The 20,908-nt window shown below is 53.9% G+C and overlaps 2 protein-coding genes across 2 annotated transcripts; one reads left to right on the top strand and one right to left on the bottom strand.

Moving 5' to 3' along the window:
• Positions 1-714: 714 nt before the first annotated feature.
• On the bottom strand, positions 715-3,486 carry Mob3 (MOB kinase activator 3; the record flags this gene model as incomplete). Its single annotated transcript, XM_037222291.1, is given in 4 exon segments — positions 715-830; positions 1,406-1,633; positions 1,837-1,987; positions 3,345-3,486. Coding segments are annotated over 4 exon segments (531 nt in total), but the record flags the coding sequence as incomplete, so codon positions are not given.
• Positions 3,487-3,798: 312 nt separating this feature from the next.
• Positions 3,799-19,875, top strand: LOC119097986 (histone-lysine N-methyltransferase SETD1-like). Its single transcript, XM_037220920.1, has 13 exons — positions 3,799-3,940; positions 8,934-9,132; positions 9,655-9,778; positions 10,265-10,357; positions 10,988-11,165; positions 11,535-12,007; positions 12,332-12,495; positions 13,132-13,261; positions 14,143-14,226; positions 16,642-16,962; positions 18,195-18,392; positions 18,888-19,145; positions 19,462-19,875. Exons 2-13 carry the CDS (start codon positions 8,957-8,959, stop codon positions 19,633-19,635), a joined length of 2,373 nt encoding a protein of 790 aa, XP_037076815.1. The 5' UTR covers positions 3,799-3,940; positions 8,934-8,956; the 3' UTR covers positions 19,636-19,875.
• The last annotated feature ends 1,033 nt before the right edge of the window (positions 19,876-20,908 follow it).

The raw sequence follows: 20,908 nt of genomic DNA, 5'->3' as shown, positions 1-20,908 counted from the left end.
GTAGGAAACAAGGTATGACGGTGTGCTGCGGGTGGCCCCTGCTGCAGCCCGAGAGCTTAATGTTGCACTGCTACGTCAAATAATCACCTACTACAGTCAAACACAAAATTTGGTAAAGCTTGGGCCATAAAATGACATGCATCCTAACAATACGACGAAGGTCAATGACCTGGGCTGTCTGGCCTGTCATGTCCGTACACCAGTCGTGGAACGTCATATTATACATGACACGGCAAAAGCCGATGGCATGGGATCCTCTCATATCCATTTCAGGCACGTACGATTGTGTTTACGTCCGGATTACAGCTATGCTACAATCGTCCACATCATCGTACAATTCCAGGCGAGCGACGCAGGGTGCCGACTGCCACATTCAGTGAAGGCGGACGCTCTGCGCTGCGGGCGCTCCCTTCCCCTCCAACCCCCCCCCCCCCCCCCCCCCCCCCACCCCCCCCCCCCCCCCCCCCCCCCCCCCCCCCCCCCCACCCGCTTCCGTCGTCGCCAGTCACATCGGGGACTTACCGCACCGATCGCCACCACACGGTCGGCTCCCTTCCCCCTCGCCCCCCCCCCCCCCCCCCGCTTCCGTCGTCGCCAGTCACATCGGGGACTTACCGCACCGATCGCCACCAGACGGTCGGCTTCCTTCCCCCCCCCCCCCCCCCCCCCCTCCCCCACCCGCTTCCGTCGTCGCCAGTCACATTGGGGACTTACCGCGCCGATCGCCACCAAACGGTCGAAGTGGTGGATGTACACGTGCACGAACACGCGGAACAGACGTGTCAGGATCTTCTTGGACAGGCTGGAGAACGTCTTGGGGAACGGCACGTCTGGAACGATGCCAGGCCGGAGGCCGACTGTGAGCGCTGGTCTCTAAAGACAGTGACCAGAGCGTTCCCAATCCCAGGACAAGATCCAGTTGGCTCGAGCAGGCTTCGAGGTAGACTTGTGCTCGGGTCCGGGCAAATCGACGTTGCGTTGGTCGGAACCAGAATATAACTCAGTTCCACTGATATTTCCATCACACTTTTTTCAACGCAGCACATCGGTGATCCTGTCACAACGTCACAAGACATTCGGCATGCAAGACAACTATATTCATCTCACTTCATTACAAGACAAACACATTTAGGAACATGGGAAAGACTTGCCTAGATTACTGATTATCCAGATAATTAATTTCTTAGAATTTCAGGTGATGCTACTGCATGGTCATTAAGCACCCATTAACTATTGCAATTAAATCTTGAAAAAAACAGAGATACAGTCACTGAGGACAGATGGCATCAAGTCATGCCCTGACACAAGTTTATTTCACATGCCTTATCATACCAACATAGTGTCATGATGGTGCTCAGCACAGCAGAGACAGCCAGCAGTAAATTATGGTGGCGAAGCATCTCACCGACTGTGACGGGAAAGAGCGCCTCGTCGTTGATCTGCGCCTCGACCCACTCCATCAAAAGCGTAATGTACTGGGGCGCAGACAGCGCCGTCGGCTTCTTGTACTTGTGCCCGTCGGCCCAGCGGTACTCAAACTTGGGCCCTCCCGACATCACCGGGCACGACTCCTCCGTGCAGTTGTCGCAGATGGTGCCATAGATCAGGTTGATGCGGTTGAAGAAGTCGACCACTGCGGCAGCAGAGTTCAGGAGCTGCAAGCTTTGTCTCTTACTTGCCTTGCTCAATGTTTTGCACACATGTGTTGGCCCCAAGAAACTTGTAATGCCAGTGCACAATTATTTCACAAACCTGACAACAGACAGTATAGTGAAATGCAATAGCAAACTGGTGACTAGTGATGAATGGTTGTGGGCTCCCAAAGCCAACACTTACCATGGACAGCAATCCAGTCATTGAGCTGCTCGCCAGGAGGCAGCTTGACAGCCAGCCGCAGATTTAGACCAGAGTTGAGAGAGGCCTGGGCGTGCTTGTATAATGAGTACTTCATGGTGCCAGGCTGGAAATTCTTTCTGGGCCTAAAAGTCTGGAACCAAACCAGACAGTGAGGATTGTGATGCTGCCAGTATAATGATTGTAACACACTACCTGCCCGTGCTTTTATTTATTTGCCATGTAAGGTGGGCAGATCACTTATTTCCTATCTATCTCTACAAACATGAAGGGTAGAGTAACAAAATTCACATGGTAAGTAGGTACTATAAGGATCTGTGCTATCAAAAAAGAGTAATAATGAGTCTAGGTAAACATCTTCCATGACAAGTGAGATCAAACATTTGATTAGGCCTGCTCAGAAGGCAACCCAATGCTGGCTACATCAACTATGTTGGGAACTATAAATTAGAACAATGAAGCTCATAATAAGGATAGGTACTGCAGGAGCCTGAGCTCGAGCACAAATTCATAATCCCTGATCAGCATTTTCAATATCAGATCAGATGGTAGAATATGTAGAGCTGGCTTGTGAGAGGGACAGGCACCCTTGGGACAGGTGAGAGTGGTGTAGACAATCTCAGTGGTTAAAATATTACAAAATGCATCAAATAACAACATACAGGATAGGTAGCCACTAGCTAATGCAATACTTAATGGCACAATGTTGTGTGCAAGTTTGTTGATATCAGGCCTGATAGGGTAACATGGAGAATAAGGTGTCACTGATTGATAAGAAGCACATAAATAACACAAAACTACATGATATAGCAAATGCAAGAAAAAATACAAGGCAACAGCATGCAAAATAACACAACTCTATAAAACATCAAAAATGCATATATTACAACTGACATGAAGACAAAACAATTAACAATTCATACATTGTGAATGAACACAATTCCTGAGCATAAGCATTTGTTATTTTTTGGAGGCATGTAAAATTTATTGTGAAGGTGAATTTTATCTTAAGGCAACTGGTAACATCAACCATGCTATTTCATGAATATTTTGATATACATGCCACGCTTGGTAGTCTTATATAGTGTAATCAATAAGTGTAAGAAGCACAATGCTTGCATGAAGAATGAGGGTCATGGTTTCAGAACATGACTTTGGGTGGCTGAACAGTGAGAAATGACCCAAAATACCCCAAAATATGCTACCAACCAAATGTTGCTCCATGTCTGGCCTCCTTTCTTCCCATAATGCACAACGCATGCATCATGCACAAGATCAAAATTGCAATATAATTCTTTTGGATTTTAATGGCCCGCATGTTCATCACAACTACCTGTGCTTGCTCTTGTACATTTTCGGGAAAAAATGGAGAAAACCTTTCGATACGCACACAGATATTTCGAAGTACAAGCCACGAGCCCGTCAACGCCCACCATACGGCCTCTAGCCCCTAGGTACCTTGGTAACCAGTTAAATACATACACACTCACCTTGCCCTTCTGAAAGAAATCAACAAGAGCCGACATGTCTCCAATATCTAACTTAAGGGATGAATCAGGATCTGAAAGGGAAATCAAACGCAGTGGTCCCGGCTCGTCTTCATACGCCTTCTCAACAACCGCGCTCCTCACAGGCGCTCGCCCACTGCTAATAAACACTAATCCCAAAATGAGGATAAAATGAAAAGAAGTTTTAAGACGTCTACAACTCCGACGCAGATTCAATTTTGGACATTTCAGTACAAAAGCAATTTTTAAAATGACGTCATATAACGCATTGAACTATCTCAAGAATGAGGAAAATGGAATATCATTACGTCAATTTTTTTTCCCAATATCATCTTTTCGATCCCACCAACTCATAATCGGAATTGTATATCCTAGATAAATTAGCGCCGAGCGCGTTGTGCTATTGACGACGCGAGCCATCCCGCGATGGTGTTTACTCTGTGGGTGCTGTTGGGGTTGGGTGGACCTGCCGTCTCGTCATAACTTTAACTTCACCGCTTCACCCGCGGCTCAGTATTGTGAAGGCAAGGCGTCAAATAATCACGGAATACTTTAAAAATGCTGGTGACTTGCATGAGGTGAGCTTTAGATCAGACCCTCACTAAGCGTGTCACAATGGATCGTTGTCAAATCACCAGTTGGTAATAGTTTGTCAACTCGGCCGCCTTGTACTTTAACTCTAATGAGAACCATTGTCTCCACCAATGGTGTTGGCCCATCGAGAAGTTTGTGCGAAGCCAGTCCAAAAAACCATGCGTAAAGATGAAGATGTGACTTCTCTATGTCATGTTTCTGTCAATAAATGCTGTCAGGTTTAGATTGTTATAGTTTTGGGATATGCCAGTGACCCAGACTAAGATAGATACAGCCTGGTGCAGTGATTAAATTTTCCCGTCATTGAAGCGCTCTTGTGCGTGAAATCTAAGTGTCAAAAGTTTAGTTAGTGCATGACTGCCACTAATTGCAACACATGTTCCTCCAGCATTTCGTGAACTCGGAGTGCTGTTATGGTACTTTCAGGGAAAAACATTCTGTTATGCCCAAGTACATTGTTTTCATAGTATGTGAGTTGTTAAGTGCATTTTCAAGGAACAATATGCACATATTTTAGGTAGCATTAACTTGTTCGTCATAGATTGAACCGGAGAATGGAGAGATGGGTATCATATTTTGGCTACATGCTTTTATCCAAATAACTATCAGTAGTAAATTCAAAATTGCCAATTTTGAATTTACTACTGATGTTAGCATTGCCAAATGCATATAGCTGAATGACCACATATGTCTGCATTCTCCCATTTAGTGTTTGAGGAATAGGGCCATCAATCCTATCTGATCTATAGTGCCCAGTTAAACAGTCTGTTCAATTTGAATGCAAGTAAACCCATGGTATGCTGGTAGTTGGCACTTCCATGTTCTAGCCTCATTACCTTCATCTATGTTGTGTAGGCTCTGGCACAGAATATGGACTTTCAGACAAGAGGAGGGTTGACTGTCTTCTTGTCTTTTTCCTTTGGCTGTCATTAAGTCAAGCAATATTTTTGTTTGCTTCCTGCATTATATTGTTATTAGATTTTCCAGAGATGTTTGCCATATGCCTGCAAACAATCCATTTTCTACCTGTTTATTGACAAAGTTAGTTCCTACCCAGAACAGCATGTTCACATGAAGTATGGCCCTGCTTGACAGATGAGGCTTCCACATATTACCTTTTTTCCTCTGCTACCTATGCATACAAAAGTTGGCTTACAGATGTGAACCATGTTTTTGCATTGTCAAATGCATGTAGTGCTAGGTATGATAAATATGATGGGACTTGAGCTGTTGCCAGCTGTATAACAGGCACTGGAGCATATAACATACTTGAGCTGTATGACAGGCACTGGAGCCCTGAAAGCATCATACTATGTTGAATATTTATGCTCATACATTTGTAGGATAGTCATGGTGATAAAGATAAATAGACAGGATCAGTTTGGATAAGACTCTTCATTTTATAGTCATATATATAAGTTCAGGCTATTGTAAATCGCTTTGTGATGGATATTTGGTTGTGTGGTCCTGAGACTCAATGCCCTGAAATTTTGAGGTCATGCATGCCCTTAACTTAATCTAGAAATGTGAAATCTTAAAAGCTTCTGGCTGATCAACAGTGACAGATCTCATCAAGCTTTTTTAGCTTACATTTTTAGGAAGCATTCTAGGATAATATTCAGGCTGTCAGCCTGGTCTTTTTTAGATGGATTCTGAGGTACCACACAAACTCAGTCTGGTAGTAAGAAGGTACCACACAAGCTGTCAGTCTAGCAGTGGTGCAGTGAGAGCCTTGGCAAGGGAGGCACAAGGCTGACAAAGAGCCCCTGATAGTAAAAGGGCCCTCAAAAACATTGCTTAATATGACCCATTTGTTTTTGAGGACATTTTTTCTTATATACACATAACACATTTTTACCTTCTATAACTGGAATATAGGCCAGATGCTGCTGTGATATCAAGGCTGCCCTAAGTCTATGTTAAATAAAGTGAGAGAATCACTCTAATGACTGCATGAAAGAAATCACTGGCACTGTTTGTTTTGCAGTGGTCCAGTGAACTCTTTTTAAGCCAATAAAACTGAGAAATGTCATCAGAATCTGTATCTAGGCTATACGGAACTAACAAGGATTTCTTGAATGTAGATTGAAGATCAAAATAGGACAACAATTTTGTATTAACGTGGCCAGGCCATGTTTGTCTGGATATCTTCAACACTTAGTCAGAATTGATTGGTGGTACAGATATGTAACACAGTTTTGAGGGTGCAGGCTCGCATATCTTACAAAAACTATGCTAGGCATCGCAATCTTCTAGGCTGCTCACCGTCTGCCCGCGGCTTACAGTAGGCCGTGGCCAACAGGTAGACCAAATAGTGTCAGATCTGAAAGAAGTGCCTTTGGATGCTTTTGAACACCAAATTGTACATTTAGAGATATTCCGGGTGTGTGTTTCACCTGTGCGGTTTTTAGGTTGGTAACAGCAGCGCATTGGTCTTAATAGCACCGCGAGAGTAAAATTTATTTATTGTGTTGCTGAATTAATTTTGAAAGACGTGTAGAAATAGGATTTTACTATGATGATTGTTGCGCGCTCGACGCCCGCCCCCTAGCGTTACTTGCAGCGGCTAACGCCGTTCGGTTTTACGAAAAGTGCAACTCAAGCCATCGCTACCCTTGTTCCCCGAGATCACGTCCGTATCATCAGGACTTAGCTGCTGGGGCTGTATGGCGCCACCAGCCTCTCACCCTAGCGGGAAGGGCGGGCACCGCGGATAATGGAATTCCGTGCCTGTGGTTTCCCAGCGCGTCTGGTACGGGGGAAACATGGGATGACCTTGTGCGTTTCGAACTCATTCCGACCCACTCCATTCAGCACTAATGAGACCCCTTATTTCTTAACAGTGAGACCCCTTATTTCTTAACGGCAAAGGTGCCCCCTTGAGTACGACACTACGGGGCGCATTGTCATTCCCGGTCAATAGCTGAAGGGCCATTCTGTCCCACCGCGGTGTATTCCGGCCGCCATTCTGGCGACACCGGCATCCCCTGGCAAATCCGGGGGCTCTTAGAGGGATGCATCACATCACGTTGGTCCACTCCCTGAGGCGGGAGGCCGTCTTACTCGCGCGGTTGACTTCAGATCGACGCATAAACCGTCATAAACGCAACAACATCCTTGTTCATCGCAGGTAGTCAAATAATTGGCGTCTAGACCCCAGCTGCGGTCAACAGGCCCATGCTGGAAAAGGGTTGGAGGGCCCACTGTTGGGTACTGGGGGCCCTGAATGGCACAGGAATATTTTCTTACATCATTGTGAGCACTCATAAATTCTTGTTCCCTTCCACTGTCAGAGGGTCCCGACCAACACAAGATACCCTCTGCCGTTCAGGCTCCCGTCCCTGTCCGTGTAAAACGAATCTTCCCCTGGCCGATTCGAGGCCCCTTGTTGGCACAAGATGTCCCATTACGCACTGTGGGCCCCTGAACGATACAGGCGCCTGACCGATGTAAATCGCGGGTCTGGCCTTGTCCCTGCTTGGGAAATTGGCCCCCAGAGCTCAGACCAACACGGAGCTGACTGTTCGTTGTTCGCGATCTCTGGCCGAAATAGAGGAACGATCTGTCTCAGGGGTTCCTATAGGTGCAAGAGATCATCTTACTGACATTTGAGATCACAACTCCATGGGCGGGGGTCCTTAATATAACCAACAGCCAGCCCTTCGGACCCTTCAGCCATACCATCGAGCCTTTGATCTTTGGCCTCGAAATATCCTTCGGCCCCCCTTCGGGCCCCCTCAAACACCGCCCCGAGTCGGGGCCACTTGCCGCCACAGGACCCCTAACCGACACAGGATCCCTCATTGTGTCAAGAACCCCAAACATTATAAATCGCGGGCCCGAGCCACGTTTCTGCTTGGAAAATGGATTTCAAGGGCTCAGACGGACTTGGAGCCGAATGTTCGGTGTTTGTGGTCTCTGACCGACTTAGACACCCGCGTTGTTTCAGGGATTCCTAAAACGGTGCTAGAGGACGTCTGACTGACATTTCAGGTCACGACCCCGCAGGCCGCAATTCTTTATGTGACCTACAGCCAACCCTTCTGGCCCCTATGCCCTCCGACGGGGTCTTTGATAGCCGGTTCCGGTGGGCCGCCCGTGCCGCTCTTCAGGCCTCATCAAACACTTCCCTTGGTCGGCTCAGGGCCCTTGCGAGCACAGGGCCATTGTGCGCGACCCTGTGGGCCGGGGCCCCTGAATGAGACCTCCAACTGGCTTTTCGGAACCTAATCAAGGCACGTGTCCCTCTGCCCCCCCCCCCCCCCTGCCTGCGCCGCTGCTGTCTAATAGGTAAAATATATCTATTTGGGCCTTGGATTGATATGCTTGATATAGAGGACCACTAAATGGGTGTGGTGCTACAGATCCCAGGCAAGTGTATAGAACCTTCCAAATATATGTTCTATTGATATTTTGCGTTTATGGGTTCCTGCTGAATCTGCAAATGACCTTTCTGGCAAAAATGTTTTCTTGATAATGTAGTCTTAGTGATATGGGGTGTTCCAAGCAGGAACTAATGGACATTGGTAATGCTATTGTTTTAGGCCTTTGATGAAGAGTACGAAAATGCTTCCACGGTTTTGTTTCAGTTGTAAAATATTATCTGTCCATTCTAAGATGTTATTTTTCCTCTGTTCATAGTATAGTTTTCATGATCTGGAGTTCTCCAAGCAGGATAAACATGCATTACAACTATCATTGTTGTATACCTTTGAGAAAGAATGAGGACGTTGTTTGATTATGACTTTTAGCTCTAACTCTAAAATGTTTGTTTTCTTTTTTGGATGTAGTTGCCAGGATTATGCATTGATTGAAGCCTTGTCCCAGAAAATAAGATGACATAAATGTAATTTCATGATTCACACTATAAAAATTATAACAAGAACTTCTCAACATATTATGCCTGACACACATGTTACATGACCATGGTCATAGGAGGACAGTTGGCAATGTGATGCTCAAGAATGTATTTTTCAGGCAGTGAGTCTCCAATTTGATTTATGATGAATGGAGTCATGGAGCATCACCACAACAGTGCACATCATCATCATCATCAACCAAATCATCATCCTCATCACCATGTAGCAAAAGAGAAACACCCACCACCTCCAAAGTACAAAGCATTCAAGCTGTTATCAGATCCATGCATCATCCAGGGAGCTTCAAAGATCTACAGGTAAGGATGTCTATATCATCTATGGATATTATTGCCACACTGACTGGAGAATGCAAATAGCAAATGTGGTGGCTTGGCCACTTGAAGTTCCAGTCAACATAGCTGTATTTTATATATATTTACCATGGAAAATCTTCTGATTGTAGCGGCCTCATCTCACTGATTTCCAACTTTCCTCAGCCATTGAACTATGACATCCATAATTGCGAATCATTATGTATGACAGCAATCAGTGAAAGCTTTCCAAGCGATGTTTGGATATTATTCGAAGTATGTCGCGAATTATGACGCTCATAATATCTTACGACTTTTAAGAGGTTTAAAGCAAAACTGAAGCAGATCTTGAAACATTGTTCGGCCATATTCTCGTAATGCTCTTTGCCGTTTGTTTTATGTGTTTTTTATATCCCTGACGCTTCTGTGTGCCTCCCGAGCAGCAGCTGCAGGTTGTGATGTCCCCACCCCAGTGTGACAGCCCCAGCCTGACCGGACGCCCGTGGCGCGCGCTCCCCGTCGCCGCAGGTACGACGGCCGCGTGCCCAACGACGCCTCGTACCCGACTGTACACGTGCGCGACCCGCGGCCGCCGCTCACGCGCATCTGGTCGCGCATGGAAGTACTGCAGATGCCTGTGCCCAAGTTTCGGGTAGGTGCACTTGGTGCCGCTGATGGCCGCAGATGCCGGGCGCAGTCAGGCTTCGCGCCGGCGTTTTGAGACGGCCGTTGTATCAAGTTGCATCGGACAGGTTCCAAGCTCAAGTGCCCAAAAGATGCAAATGATCACAAGGCCGCAAACGTGAATGCACTGGACATACAATTTTTCCGTCGTGTCTGGGATTTTGACTACATAGGTCGGGGGGTGCTTTCAGTTGACTTGACTTCATCACTGGGAAATAAGCAACGGCATGATCTGACTTCAGTATGATTTAATCTTCGCGTGAACGAAAAGTATAGTAAATATGACAAAGACCGTTCAAATGATCGCAGCAAAACTGAGTGGATGCAAGGTGCTACCGTCCTTGAGTCCTTTCTTTTGCAGCAGCGCTGTAGGAGTGACACAGAAGAGCGTCAGTCCTAACCCATCGGCTATAGCTTTTTTAATGGAGTGTCAGTTTTAACCTGTCGTCGCCAGATTGACGAAGACTACGTGGGCATGCCTCCCCCGCTGGAGGTCTCCATCACCAACATCAACGACAACATCGACCAGGCGTTCCTCTCTGAATTGGTAGGTGCCGGAGCGTTCACACTGGTCACGACTCCCGCGCATCCAACATACCGACAGCCGGTGCATACCAGGCTGGGTATGGGCGAGTGGGATGCTTCCCAGGCCACTTCAGCGGCATAACTATGTGTGCTGATACAATTGGGATATCCTGCGCATGTCATGACATACGCATTTCATTTGTGGAGCATGTCTTAGTTTGTCTTGTACAATTGTACATGACACGCTCGGATAGGATGTCACTAACGAGAGGGCGCGATATAATGCAGAAAGATGAACCGACGAATTTCCGTACAGTTTTTCCTGCCTCTGCTTGGTACTTTTTGCCTCAGATTTGTCATACTGAGATGCCATGATAGACATGACTGGCTAACACTGGCGTTACATGATGTCAACAGTTTTCTGACTGCATAATACCCGTTTTCTTTTTTATATACACTCATTTGCTCATTTCGTCGCTTGAATTTCAGGCATCATGTAGCCACATCTTATTATGGAGGTAATGAAGCCAGCTGATCATCAGCGCCTTCACGTCTCAAAATTGCTCATTAGCTGCTGAATTATGTTCTTTCTGGCCACCACATTCTGGACCGCCAGTATCAGCAGTACTGACCCACTTGCATGCTTGCCCAGGTACAAAAGTACGGCGAGCTGGAGGAGCTGACCATCTTTTACCACACGCGCACCGGCAAACACCTGGGCTTGGGCCGGGCCGTGTTCCATCGCGTGGAGGGCGCCCGACTGTGCGCAGAACGGCTCAATCACACCTCGGTCATGGGCAACGTGCTCAACGTCTTCCCAGACGCCTTCGGTGAGCGACGCGTGGTGACCGGCCGACCTTGGCTTCAGAAAGGCGCTGGGTCACTGCAGCCTTCGTCCGGAGTTTGCTGGTAGGCGTGGCTTGCTTGGTCCACTGATCGTATCCTGTTATTATTACTGTTTGGGTGGGAGGAGGAGAGCTGCATCTCAGACCCTAGCCATTGAACGTCGCAATATATCGTGCGAGGGGGACGGGGCGGAGAATCTCCAGGCTGATGCCGAGCCCCGAACCCAGGACGTTGCGTACACGGTCGTTGGCGAACACTGGGCCGATGGCGCCCAGCCGTCTGGTGCCGCGCGCAGGTTGTGGCGAGGTCTGCAGCTGGCCGGCGGGCTCTCACGTGGCTGTGCTGCGCGGCAGGGGCCAAGGTGCGTCAGATGGCGGAGGATCTGTCCGAGGACCGGCCCGTGCGTCGCGAGGAGCCGCCACCGGCCCTGCCGCCGCTGGCTGCGCCGGAGCCAGAGCCGGAGCCCGCCGCCGATCCGGAGCCGGAGCCGGAGCCGGAGCCGGAGCGGACGGCCGTCGTCAGGCAGCCTTCGGATCTCGCCGCCGAGCCTTGGGAGTCGGCGACCGGCGCCGCTGTGGACAGCGACGAGGAGCGGCTCGACTTGGATACGCGCATCGCGCAGCTGCTGCAGCGCAAGGCACGCCACGTGCTGGTGCCGTCGTTCGCCGAGATGCTGGACAGCGGCGGCGAGTCGGCGTCCGATTCATGCTCAGAGAGCGGCTCCGACTGGGAGGCGCCGTCGCCGCTCAGCGCCACGCCGTCGCCGTTCGCCTCCCGCGAGCTGTACCTGCGCAGTCACCGCGAGTGGTGCCAGACGGAGGCGGAGGCGGGCCGGCGGCGGCGGCCGGCCGGCCGGCGGCGCAGCTCGCTCGACGGCGTGCGCTCGTTCCAGGAGCTGCAGCGGCGACTGGGCGGCCTGGCCGTGGGCGGCCGGCGGCGGCGGCGCCGCTCGCACAGGCCGTCCGAGCCGCCGCCGCAGCCGCCACCGCCGCTGCCGCTGCCGCCACCGCCGCCGCCTCCACCGCAGGAGAACGGCCGACTGGACTGTCCGCCGCCCGGTTACGGGCCGCCGCCCTGCCCGCCGTTCGCGGCGTACCCGCCGCCGCTGCCACCAGACGGCACGTGCCAGCCGGCGCCGTGGCGACCGCAGGACTGGCCGTACCCGTACCCGTACCCTTACCCGTACCCGTGTCCGCCGCCGGGACCGGGGCCAGGGCCGGGGTTCCAGCAGTACCTGGCGCCTCCGCCCGCCCACCAGTCAAGCGACGCGCCGGCGCCCGAGGCGGAGCCGCTGACGCCCGATCTCGTGTCTCGGTGAGTGGCCGCCGCCGCTGCTGCTGCCGCTGCTGGCAGCTAGAGCTCCGGGACACGCTGCGGATGCGGCGCCGCGGTTCGTTGGCTGTGCTGGGTCTCCCCAAGCGTTGAGCTGCTGTAAGCTGAGGTTGCGGTGTCAGCAATTTTATTTGACCGTTTCCAAGGGTTGCATTATGCTCCTGGTCTTCCTTTAGTGCCGGAGTCGCTCTCCGGGCGTTATGGACACGCTGACACTATCTTTTACGCCTTTTTTGTGTTGTTTTAAATATGTCCTATTACTGCTAACAGGCCAACAGTTGTTTAGTTGCGGTGGGCAGAGCACAGTTGTCTTTAATCTGATATGCTTTTTAAAAAGTTGTGTTTGAAAGAAGGAAGCTGTGATATTAGAATGCTCTGTTATGGGGCATTTCGGTGCGATGTTAGAGAGACGTGCAGGTGTCTCCACAAGCTTTTGGACCACTTTTTGGACACTCAGAAGCTACGTATTTTTGTCTTCTAAGATCCCTTGGGGAAAAACAGAGCATGCCATTTGGACGTCTTTAATTTTACATCGCCGTATTTCAGCGCTCTGCGCCAATCGCACTGTGCGGAGTTATTTGTTTTCCAGTGTGCTGACATTTCTGGTTCGTATTTCAGGAGAGCCCTGGACGAAGTCGTCCGGGAGCTCAAACAGATTCTGAAGCGAGACTTCAACAAGAAGATGATCGAGAACACTGCGTACCGCATGCTGGAGAAGTGGTGGGACCGCCAGGCTGAGCTGCATAAGGTATGGGGGCTGTAGTAGTGTATCACGGTATGTAACGCCCTAGTCCAGCATCGTGTTTGCTGTGCGACGATCCCGTCTGTTGAATTCGGAGACACCTGTGCGTCATTGATGGCGTGAGACGGAAAGGAAATTTTCCACATTTGTACCGGGTTTTGAACAGAAACAGCCATCTTGAAAATCATTCGGTGCAGTTCACTGACCTGCCATTCGTAAGACCTAAACCCTACTAGTTTCTGAGCTGTACGCTCGCGAAGATGTGCAGACTATCTCGGGAGATTATATCAAGGTCATCCTGCCATCCATGGCGCCATGATAAGGTCATTCATATGCTGCCATTCCATTAGCCATGCGTCGATCAAGGCCAATGAAAAAGATGATTGTCAGTTCGTTCATGTGTGGCGTTCGTGAGCGCGATTTCCAGTCATAACGACCGCGCATTCGCTCTCGATCATTGCTGTGCAAGATACGATGATGTAATCAAACAGCGCTGTATTGAGGAGCATGTTTACTGAACAGAGAAATTGTATTGTCAAGAGTAGTCTGTTCTACTTAAAAGCACGCCATTAGTTATGTGAGCTGATTTCGTCACATTTGATGTTTGATTCAATGCCTTCATCTGTGGAACATTCCCTTTCATGTATTGCTGCCTTGTCGGTTGTTGGCGTCGGCCGCCCGCTCTGCCGTCCGCTCCGCCGCTGGACGGCTGGTGCGGCCGGCCCGCGTGTTTCCGCAGCGTGCTGTCCGCCGTCCGGCGGCGGCCCTCTGTGACCCAGTCGGGCTGACGGGCGCGGTGCGTGCGGCAGGCGCGGGACGAGGAGAGCCGGGCCGGCGGCGCCGCGCCGCTGGCGCCGCCGCGCGCCGACCTCACCTCTCTGCTGGAGAACAGCCGAGGCTCGCTGACCGGTGCCGGCGCTGGCTTCGGCCTCGGCTTCCGCATGGCGCTGCCCAAGATGCCCTCGTTCAGAGTAAGTGGCCGTCGGTCTGCGCTCGCTCGCTCGCTCGCTCGTCTGGCCGGCGCGGCGTAGACAGGGCGCGGTCGGTGTGTGGCTGCCCTTTACGTTAGGTTGGACTGGATGGGTGCAGCATGCAGGCCGGGGCGTCATGCACATATCCGTACTGAAGAGCGGCGTGCAGCTGCGTTACAGAGTGGTAGCAGAGCTTTTGAATTTTTTATGTCACGCGTGTGAACCCGCACGTGTCTTGCGAACCAGGAGGACTCATCGCTGTTGGAAGGAACAAAATCGTCCCTATGAGTCCACGACATGATGAACACAAAAATAACTCTTGCCTTCAGACTTCTGTTCGACTCGAACTGGATCATACATCGACTCATGAGTCGTTCATTTTGGGGTGAGCTGAGTCTGCTCATTAGGAAAAATACCGCTTGGAGTCATGAGCTGAATCAGATTCTTCGTTAATTGCATGGTCTGATTCATAAGCCGATCATTTCCAACAATGTTGTCCCAGTCATATGGCTGACATGAAAATGAGAACATGAGGAAATGCATGACACCTCAGGCAGATTGCCAGATTACTTCAGTGTCGAAAAGAATGACGTAGAACATTAGTTATAAAGTTTTTTTTTGTGCAAAATCAGCACCCAGCTTGCCGTTGTAATTTCTAAACAGCACACACAATATTGTTGATCCTGAACTTAACTTTGCCAAATATCAGTCAAGAACTAAAGGATATTGTGTGGTACAGACAGACTACATTTTACCCTACCCTAAAATCAGTAAAGGATTCTGCTCTTCCTATGAACTCAAGTGATTGTTATACTTTTCATTGTCAGCTGTCACAACAATGAACTAGTCCATGCCTGGTCCCTCTACTATCTACTTGAGTCTGAACTGGGCCGAATAAATAAGTGGAACTGCTATGAATCGAGAGATGAATTGGATCCCAAATTATGTTATCCATTCCTGGGCCAACTCAGAATATTTGCCTCCTAGCCGGCCACAACACCGGCAGTGGTGCTCTGACCACTGACGTGTGCCTCTGGACCGACAGCGGAAGATTCCGCGCCGCTCGCCGGCGCCGGCGCCGGATGACGACAGGCGGCAGGCGGCCGACTCCGACTCGGAGGCGGCCTCTGAGCCGGAGCCGGAGCCGGAGCGGCAGGAGGCACAGCAGCCCGCCCCGCCGCGGCCGCGCATTTACGACACGTCCAGCGAAGAGGACGAGCCCCCGGCGGAAGAGGAGGACGAGCGGGGATGGAAGGCGAGCAGCGTCAGCAGCAGCCGCAGTAAGGAGAGCAGCAGCAGCGAGAGCGCGAGCAGCAGCAGTAGCAGCAGCAGCAGCAGCAGCGGCAGCAGCAGCAGCGAGGAGAGCGAGACCGAGGCGGACGAGGCGGTGCGCGCACGTTCGGCCGGGGAGCTGGACGAACAGGTGGTGCCGCTGGACGAGGTGCCGGCGGCGGCGGACGAGCAGCCTCGCGCGGCGGGACGCACCGCTGATTCGATCGACGAGGAGGAGCGCGTCGGCTCGGCGATCGAAGCGGTGCTGGCGGCCGGCGCGCGGCCAGAGGAGGATGCCGCCGGCGAGCTGGCGCCGCGCCACCTCAGCACCGCCTCCGACCAGAGGACTCCCGCCACCGGGTGAGTCCGGCGCGGAGCAGGAGCCGGAGCCGGAGCCGGGACGGCACGCCTGACGACCACAGATCGTGCCTCATGTATCTTTTGACGTAAATGGAATGTTATTTGTAAAATCGTTCGAGCTATCCAGATATGGGAGGACCGGATATCGGAGGTTGGGAGGTCCGGATATCCGGATATCGGAGGTCCGGTGCTCACGGCATGGCCATCCGTCAAGACGGTGTATGTGGGTGAGAGTGGGGAAGGGGGGGGGGTGGATGCCGGGATTTTGCAGGACGTTTCCGGTGTAGATATCTCACCGTCGCCCCGTCCACACGGGTATTAGCTTATGATATGTACCATTTACCGTTGCTACCGTTGACGTATGCCGGTTACGCATGAAGCCCCTACTGGAGCTGTGCGGTCCTGAGACTGGTGGCGGCGTCCACTCGCTAAACGCCGTCTGTGCCGACCGCCTGGGCGCCGCACTGACACGCTGCCGGTGCCGCTGGCAGGGCTTCGGACTCGCCGGCGCTGCCGGCCACGCCGGGCCGATCTCCGTCACCGGCGCCGGCGCCGGGCATCACCCGGCCGGGCAGCGGCAGCGGCTCACCCTGGGAAGAGCACTCGTACTGCCGGCCGCCGGCGCCGGTGCGCGTCGGCTCGCCCTCGCCTGCCGACATCCGCGCGGCTCTGCTGCAGGACCACGGCTACACGCGGCCGCCGGCGCCGGCGCCGGCTCCCGCTCCAGCGCCGGCGCCCGCGCCTGCCCCAGCGCCCGCGCCCGCTCCGGCGCCCGCCCTCGCGCGGGGTAAACGGAAGCTCGGCGCCCGGGGAGCGGCTGGGCTCGCCAAGCGGGACGTGATGTCGGAGATGGCGCTGCTGTACGAGTTCCTGACGCGCGGCATCACGGCGGAGGACATCGGCTACCTGCACCGCTGCTATGAAAGCCTGCTGGCCGACGATCAGAACAGCTACTGGCTGAACGACACGCACTGGGTGGACCACGCGGCCACCGACCGGCCGGAGAAGCGGCGCCGGCTGACTGAGCCGGCCGCCCACCGCTCCGGCTGCGCGCGCACCGAGGGCTACTACCGCGTCTCGGCTAAGGAGAAAATGAAACACAAGGTGCGGCTGGTTACTGAATGGATTTGCTGCCTTTCTGCTGTTTTCGAACGTTGTGTATTTGCTGTTTCTCTGCTCTCTTCGAACGTTGTGTGTGTACTCTGATATGTAGACGCGAGGAATGCACGCCGCCTTGCTCTCCGGGCGCACCGCGCGCCTGAGTTAGACTGCGTGCCTGAGGCGCTACATCGAGTGGTCAGTCGGCCTTCAATCGGTCGGCCGGGCTGTGTCGCGCTCTGCTGGCTTCTCTTTGGCTCCAAGCTGTTTCGCTGCGATAGCGGCGGCGGCTGTGCCCCGTGCACCAGCGTGCGGTGTCGAGTAACAGACAGTACGTGTAGCCTATGTCGACTGCTGGAGTCTATATCCCGCATGTGTTTGCGGCACACGCCATCTCTGGAGGCTGAGTGTCCGTCCCTTGCCGGGGTTTATTTATCCGCGGTGTCGCGTCGTGCTGTTGAGTGGGGGTCTGCTGTGGTGGTGGTGGGGGGTCGTGTGTGCAGTCTGACACCAGAGGTGGTTTGCTGTGTGGACACAAGCGGACTGGCCTGTCCTACACATTTTCTCTCTGTTTGGACCGCCCGTTCCGATGATGTTGGGGCCTCACTCCGGAGGCCGGGTCTGACGTTCCTCTGCGCCGACCGTGACGCGTCCATCTGTCGCGGAACCTGCTGTGCCCGTTGTGTCAGGGTCTGGTGTCCGTCTATTGCGGGGTCTGACGTATCCGTTGTGTCTTCTGACGTGGCCGCTGTGCCGAACGCCGTCGTGTCGGCCGTGCCGGACCTGGCGGCCCGCCGACTGCATCCGGCGGCCTGACGCGCCCGCTGTGTGTGACCTGACGTGGCCGCTGTCTGACCTGACGTGCCTGCTGTGTGTGACCTGACGTGGCCGCTGTCTGACCTGACGTGGCCGCTGTGTCTGACCTGACGTGTCCGCGGTGTGACCTGACGTGGCCGCTGTGTCTGACCTGACGTGTCAGCTGTGTGTGACCCGACGTGTCCGCTGTGTGTGACCTGACGTGGCCGCTGTGTGTGACCTGACGTGTCCGCTGCGTGTGACCCGACGTCCGCTGTGTCTGACCTGACGTGTCCGCTGTGTGTGACCTGACGTGTCCGCTGTGTGTGACCCGACGTCCGCTGTGTGTGACCTGACGTGGCCGCTGTGTCTGACCTGACGTGGCCGCTGTGTGTGACCTGACGTGGCCGCCGTCGCCCGGGTCTGACGAACCGCCGCCGCAGTACCACTTCGGCCGCTCGGTGGTGGAGGCGACGACGGCGCTGGAGTCGACGGATCAGGCGTCCACGTTGCCGGACCAGCGCGCCAAGGCGGCCACGGCGGCGGCCATCTCCCGAGAGGCGCGCAGCAACCAGCGACGCATCCTCACGGTCCTGGGGGCCGCCACCGAGAGCGAGTTGCTCAAGTTCAACCAGCTGAAGGTGGGCAAGGCGGCGCGGCTCGGCTGATCGTCCAGACAGAGCGAACGCCGTTTGCACGCGTCAAATTAACAATGTTGCCGTACGCGCAGGACGACTGTGGGTGGTACGGATGTATTCTGTACGTGGTGTGCGTGTGGCCGCGATTGTGGTTGTCGTGGCGAGTTACGGACGTGTTTCGGTTAGGACGATTGTGTTTGGCTTACTGGGCAGGAAGGCGTCTTCTAAAGCTACTCCGCAACTGTTATCATTATCTGGCTTATTACCATGCGGAAAGGCGCTTTGTAAGGGTACTTCCGCGACTGTTGTCAACGTTTCTTGTGGTTCCTGGGGCGCGTCGCCACACTCCCTGACTGGCGTCACTTGTTATCCGATGCACTCCTGGGAATACCGCCCGTAAGTGCTGGTCGGGCTCAGGGTGCGCCAACCGTGCCCCGAGGTCAGCCCGTTCACAGTGCGTTGTGGCTGCGACCCCCACTGACCGGCCGCCGTCGGCAGTTCCGCAAGAAACAGCTCAAGTTCGGCAAGTCGGCCATCCACGACTGGGGCCTGTTCGCGCTGGAGCCGATCGCCGCCGACGAGATGGTGATCGAGTACGTGGGCCAACACGTGCGCCAGTCGGTGGCCGACCAGCGCGAGCTGGTGTACGAACGCCAGGGCATCGGTAGCAGCTACCTCTTCAGGATCGACCGCGACAACATCATCGACGCCACCAAGTGCGGCAACCTGGCCCGCTTTATCAACCACAGCTGCATGGTGAGCTGGCTTACGCCGTGAAGAAACCGAACGTGGTGTACGCGATGTTTGCCACTGGGCAGCTGGGTGGTCCCCTGGAGCCCGATTTTGGAGATGATGTAGCTTTTGGTAGCGTGTGGTAGCGTGTGGCGATGTGGTTCAGGTGTTGAGATGGCGAGATGTGCCCTGCCGATGGCGGCTGCCGCTCGGCTGGCGGCAGCCGCGGCCGCTTCGACGGCCGCCCCTGGCCAGGACTCTGCCAACCGAGCGCGCCGCCCAGGTGCCTGTGCTCTGGTGGTATAGCAGTCGTCCAACCCCGCCCGCCCGCTGCCCGCAGCCCAACTGCTACGCCAAGATCGTGTCGTTGGAGGGCCAGAAGAAGATCGTGATCTACTCGAAGCAGCCGATCGGTGTCAACGAGGAGATCACGTACGACTACAAATTCCCGTACGAGGAGGACAAGATCCCGTGCCTGTGCGGCACGGTCCAGTGTCGTGGTTACCTGAACTAGACCGGCGCGGCGGCCCCTGTCCGGCCGCGCCCGCCCGCCCGTCAGGCGGCGCCCGCCCGCCCCTGTCAGGTGGCGCCCGCCCGCCCGCCCGGCTGGGTCATGTCTAGTCTTTCAGTGTGCGTACTGGTCACCGTCGGGGCGGCGCGCCCACTGTACATGCCCATCTCCCATATCTCGCCCCGCCCGCTCCGTCGCCGCGTCTCTGTACAATGCATGACCACTCAACAGAATACAATGAATGCATACAGAATACGGCGAGTCCTGAGGCCGTCCGTTGTATGTGAGAACGCCGCGGGCGGCGCTTGGTCGGCATGTGCCCGGGGAAATATTTCGGGGGGCCGGTTGAATGTCAGGAATTTCCGGGACTCTTTATCTACGTGTTCCCCCGACTTACATGGCCACATGAATGACAGGACTGACAAGAAGCAACGCAATATTGAAGAACACCAGTGTTCAGCGCGAACGGTCGAATGACGTCCGGGAACCCTAGCCGTGCCCCCACCCCCCTCTCACCACCAGTTGCTGCGGACAGTACCAGTGAAGGTGTCATGCAGCGTGTAAAGGCAACCAGCTATCATGTACGCTGGCCATGTCAGGTAAGCTAGAAAGTCATCTCCGTTCGGCCAGTTTGCTGTTATTTCCAAATACGTTGCATTGGGTAGGGGGGGGGGGGGGGGTCAGCCCGCTGCGCGACCGTCCCGGCCGTGCGGGACAGCCCCTGGGGCATGCTTGGTTCCCCGCCAAGGGAAAGGTCGCGCAGGATTTAGTGTCCTGAGAACGTCGTGGGTATCTTTTTTTCCAGTGAAACGCGACGCGTCTCTTCGCACCCCTTTCAAGGAGCGCCAGCGACTACGCTGGCCATATGAGCGCTCAGGTATCATGGCGCAACCGCCCGCTGACCCGGCCTGGCCGTACACCAACAACCTGCGCGGCTGTCTGCGGCCTCGCGCATGCCTCAGACGTTGCGGTCTTGACCCACACCCCGGAAAACAGCGCCCGGTCGCTGGCCAGACTGTATTCGGCGGCGCCAGGAACACGTACACACACCGCCAATCGACAGAGGCTGCGGCGTCGCGTGGTGCACACGACCGCACGCTGGCGCGGCGGCTGAACGGAGGCACAAGCGACGGGGAACACGCAGGCCATGCGGCGGGCAGCCGGCGTCGAGCTGGCTCCCAGGCGCCCCGCACGAGGCTGGGAGATAGCGCGGCACGGGGCGCCGGTCCGCCACACAAGTAGAACCCCAAACGTGTGGAGAACACGTCCGCCCGCA

The sequence above is a fragment of the Pollicipes pollicipes genome, unplaced genomic scaffold, assembly GCF_011947565.3.
Source record: "Pollicipes pollicipes isolate AB1234 unplaced genomic scaffold, Ppol_2.1 Scaffold_4740;HRSCAF=5597_pilon_pilon_pilon, whole genome shotgun sequence".
Taxonomy (NCBI): domain Eukaryota; kingdom Metazoa; phylum Arthropoda; class Thecostraca; order Pollicipedomorpha; family Pollicipedidae; genus Pollicipes; species Pollicipes pollicipes.
This window is presented reverse-complemented; position numbering and strand designations above follow the sequence as displayed.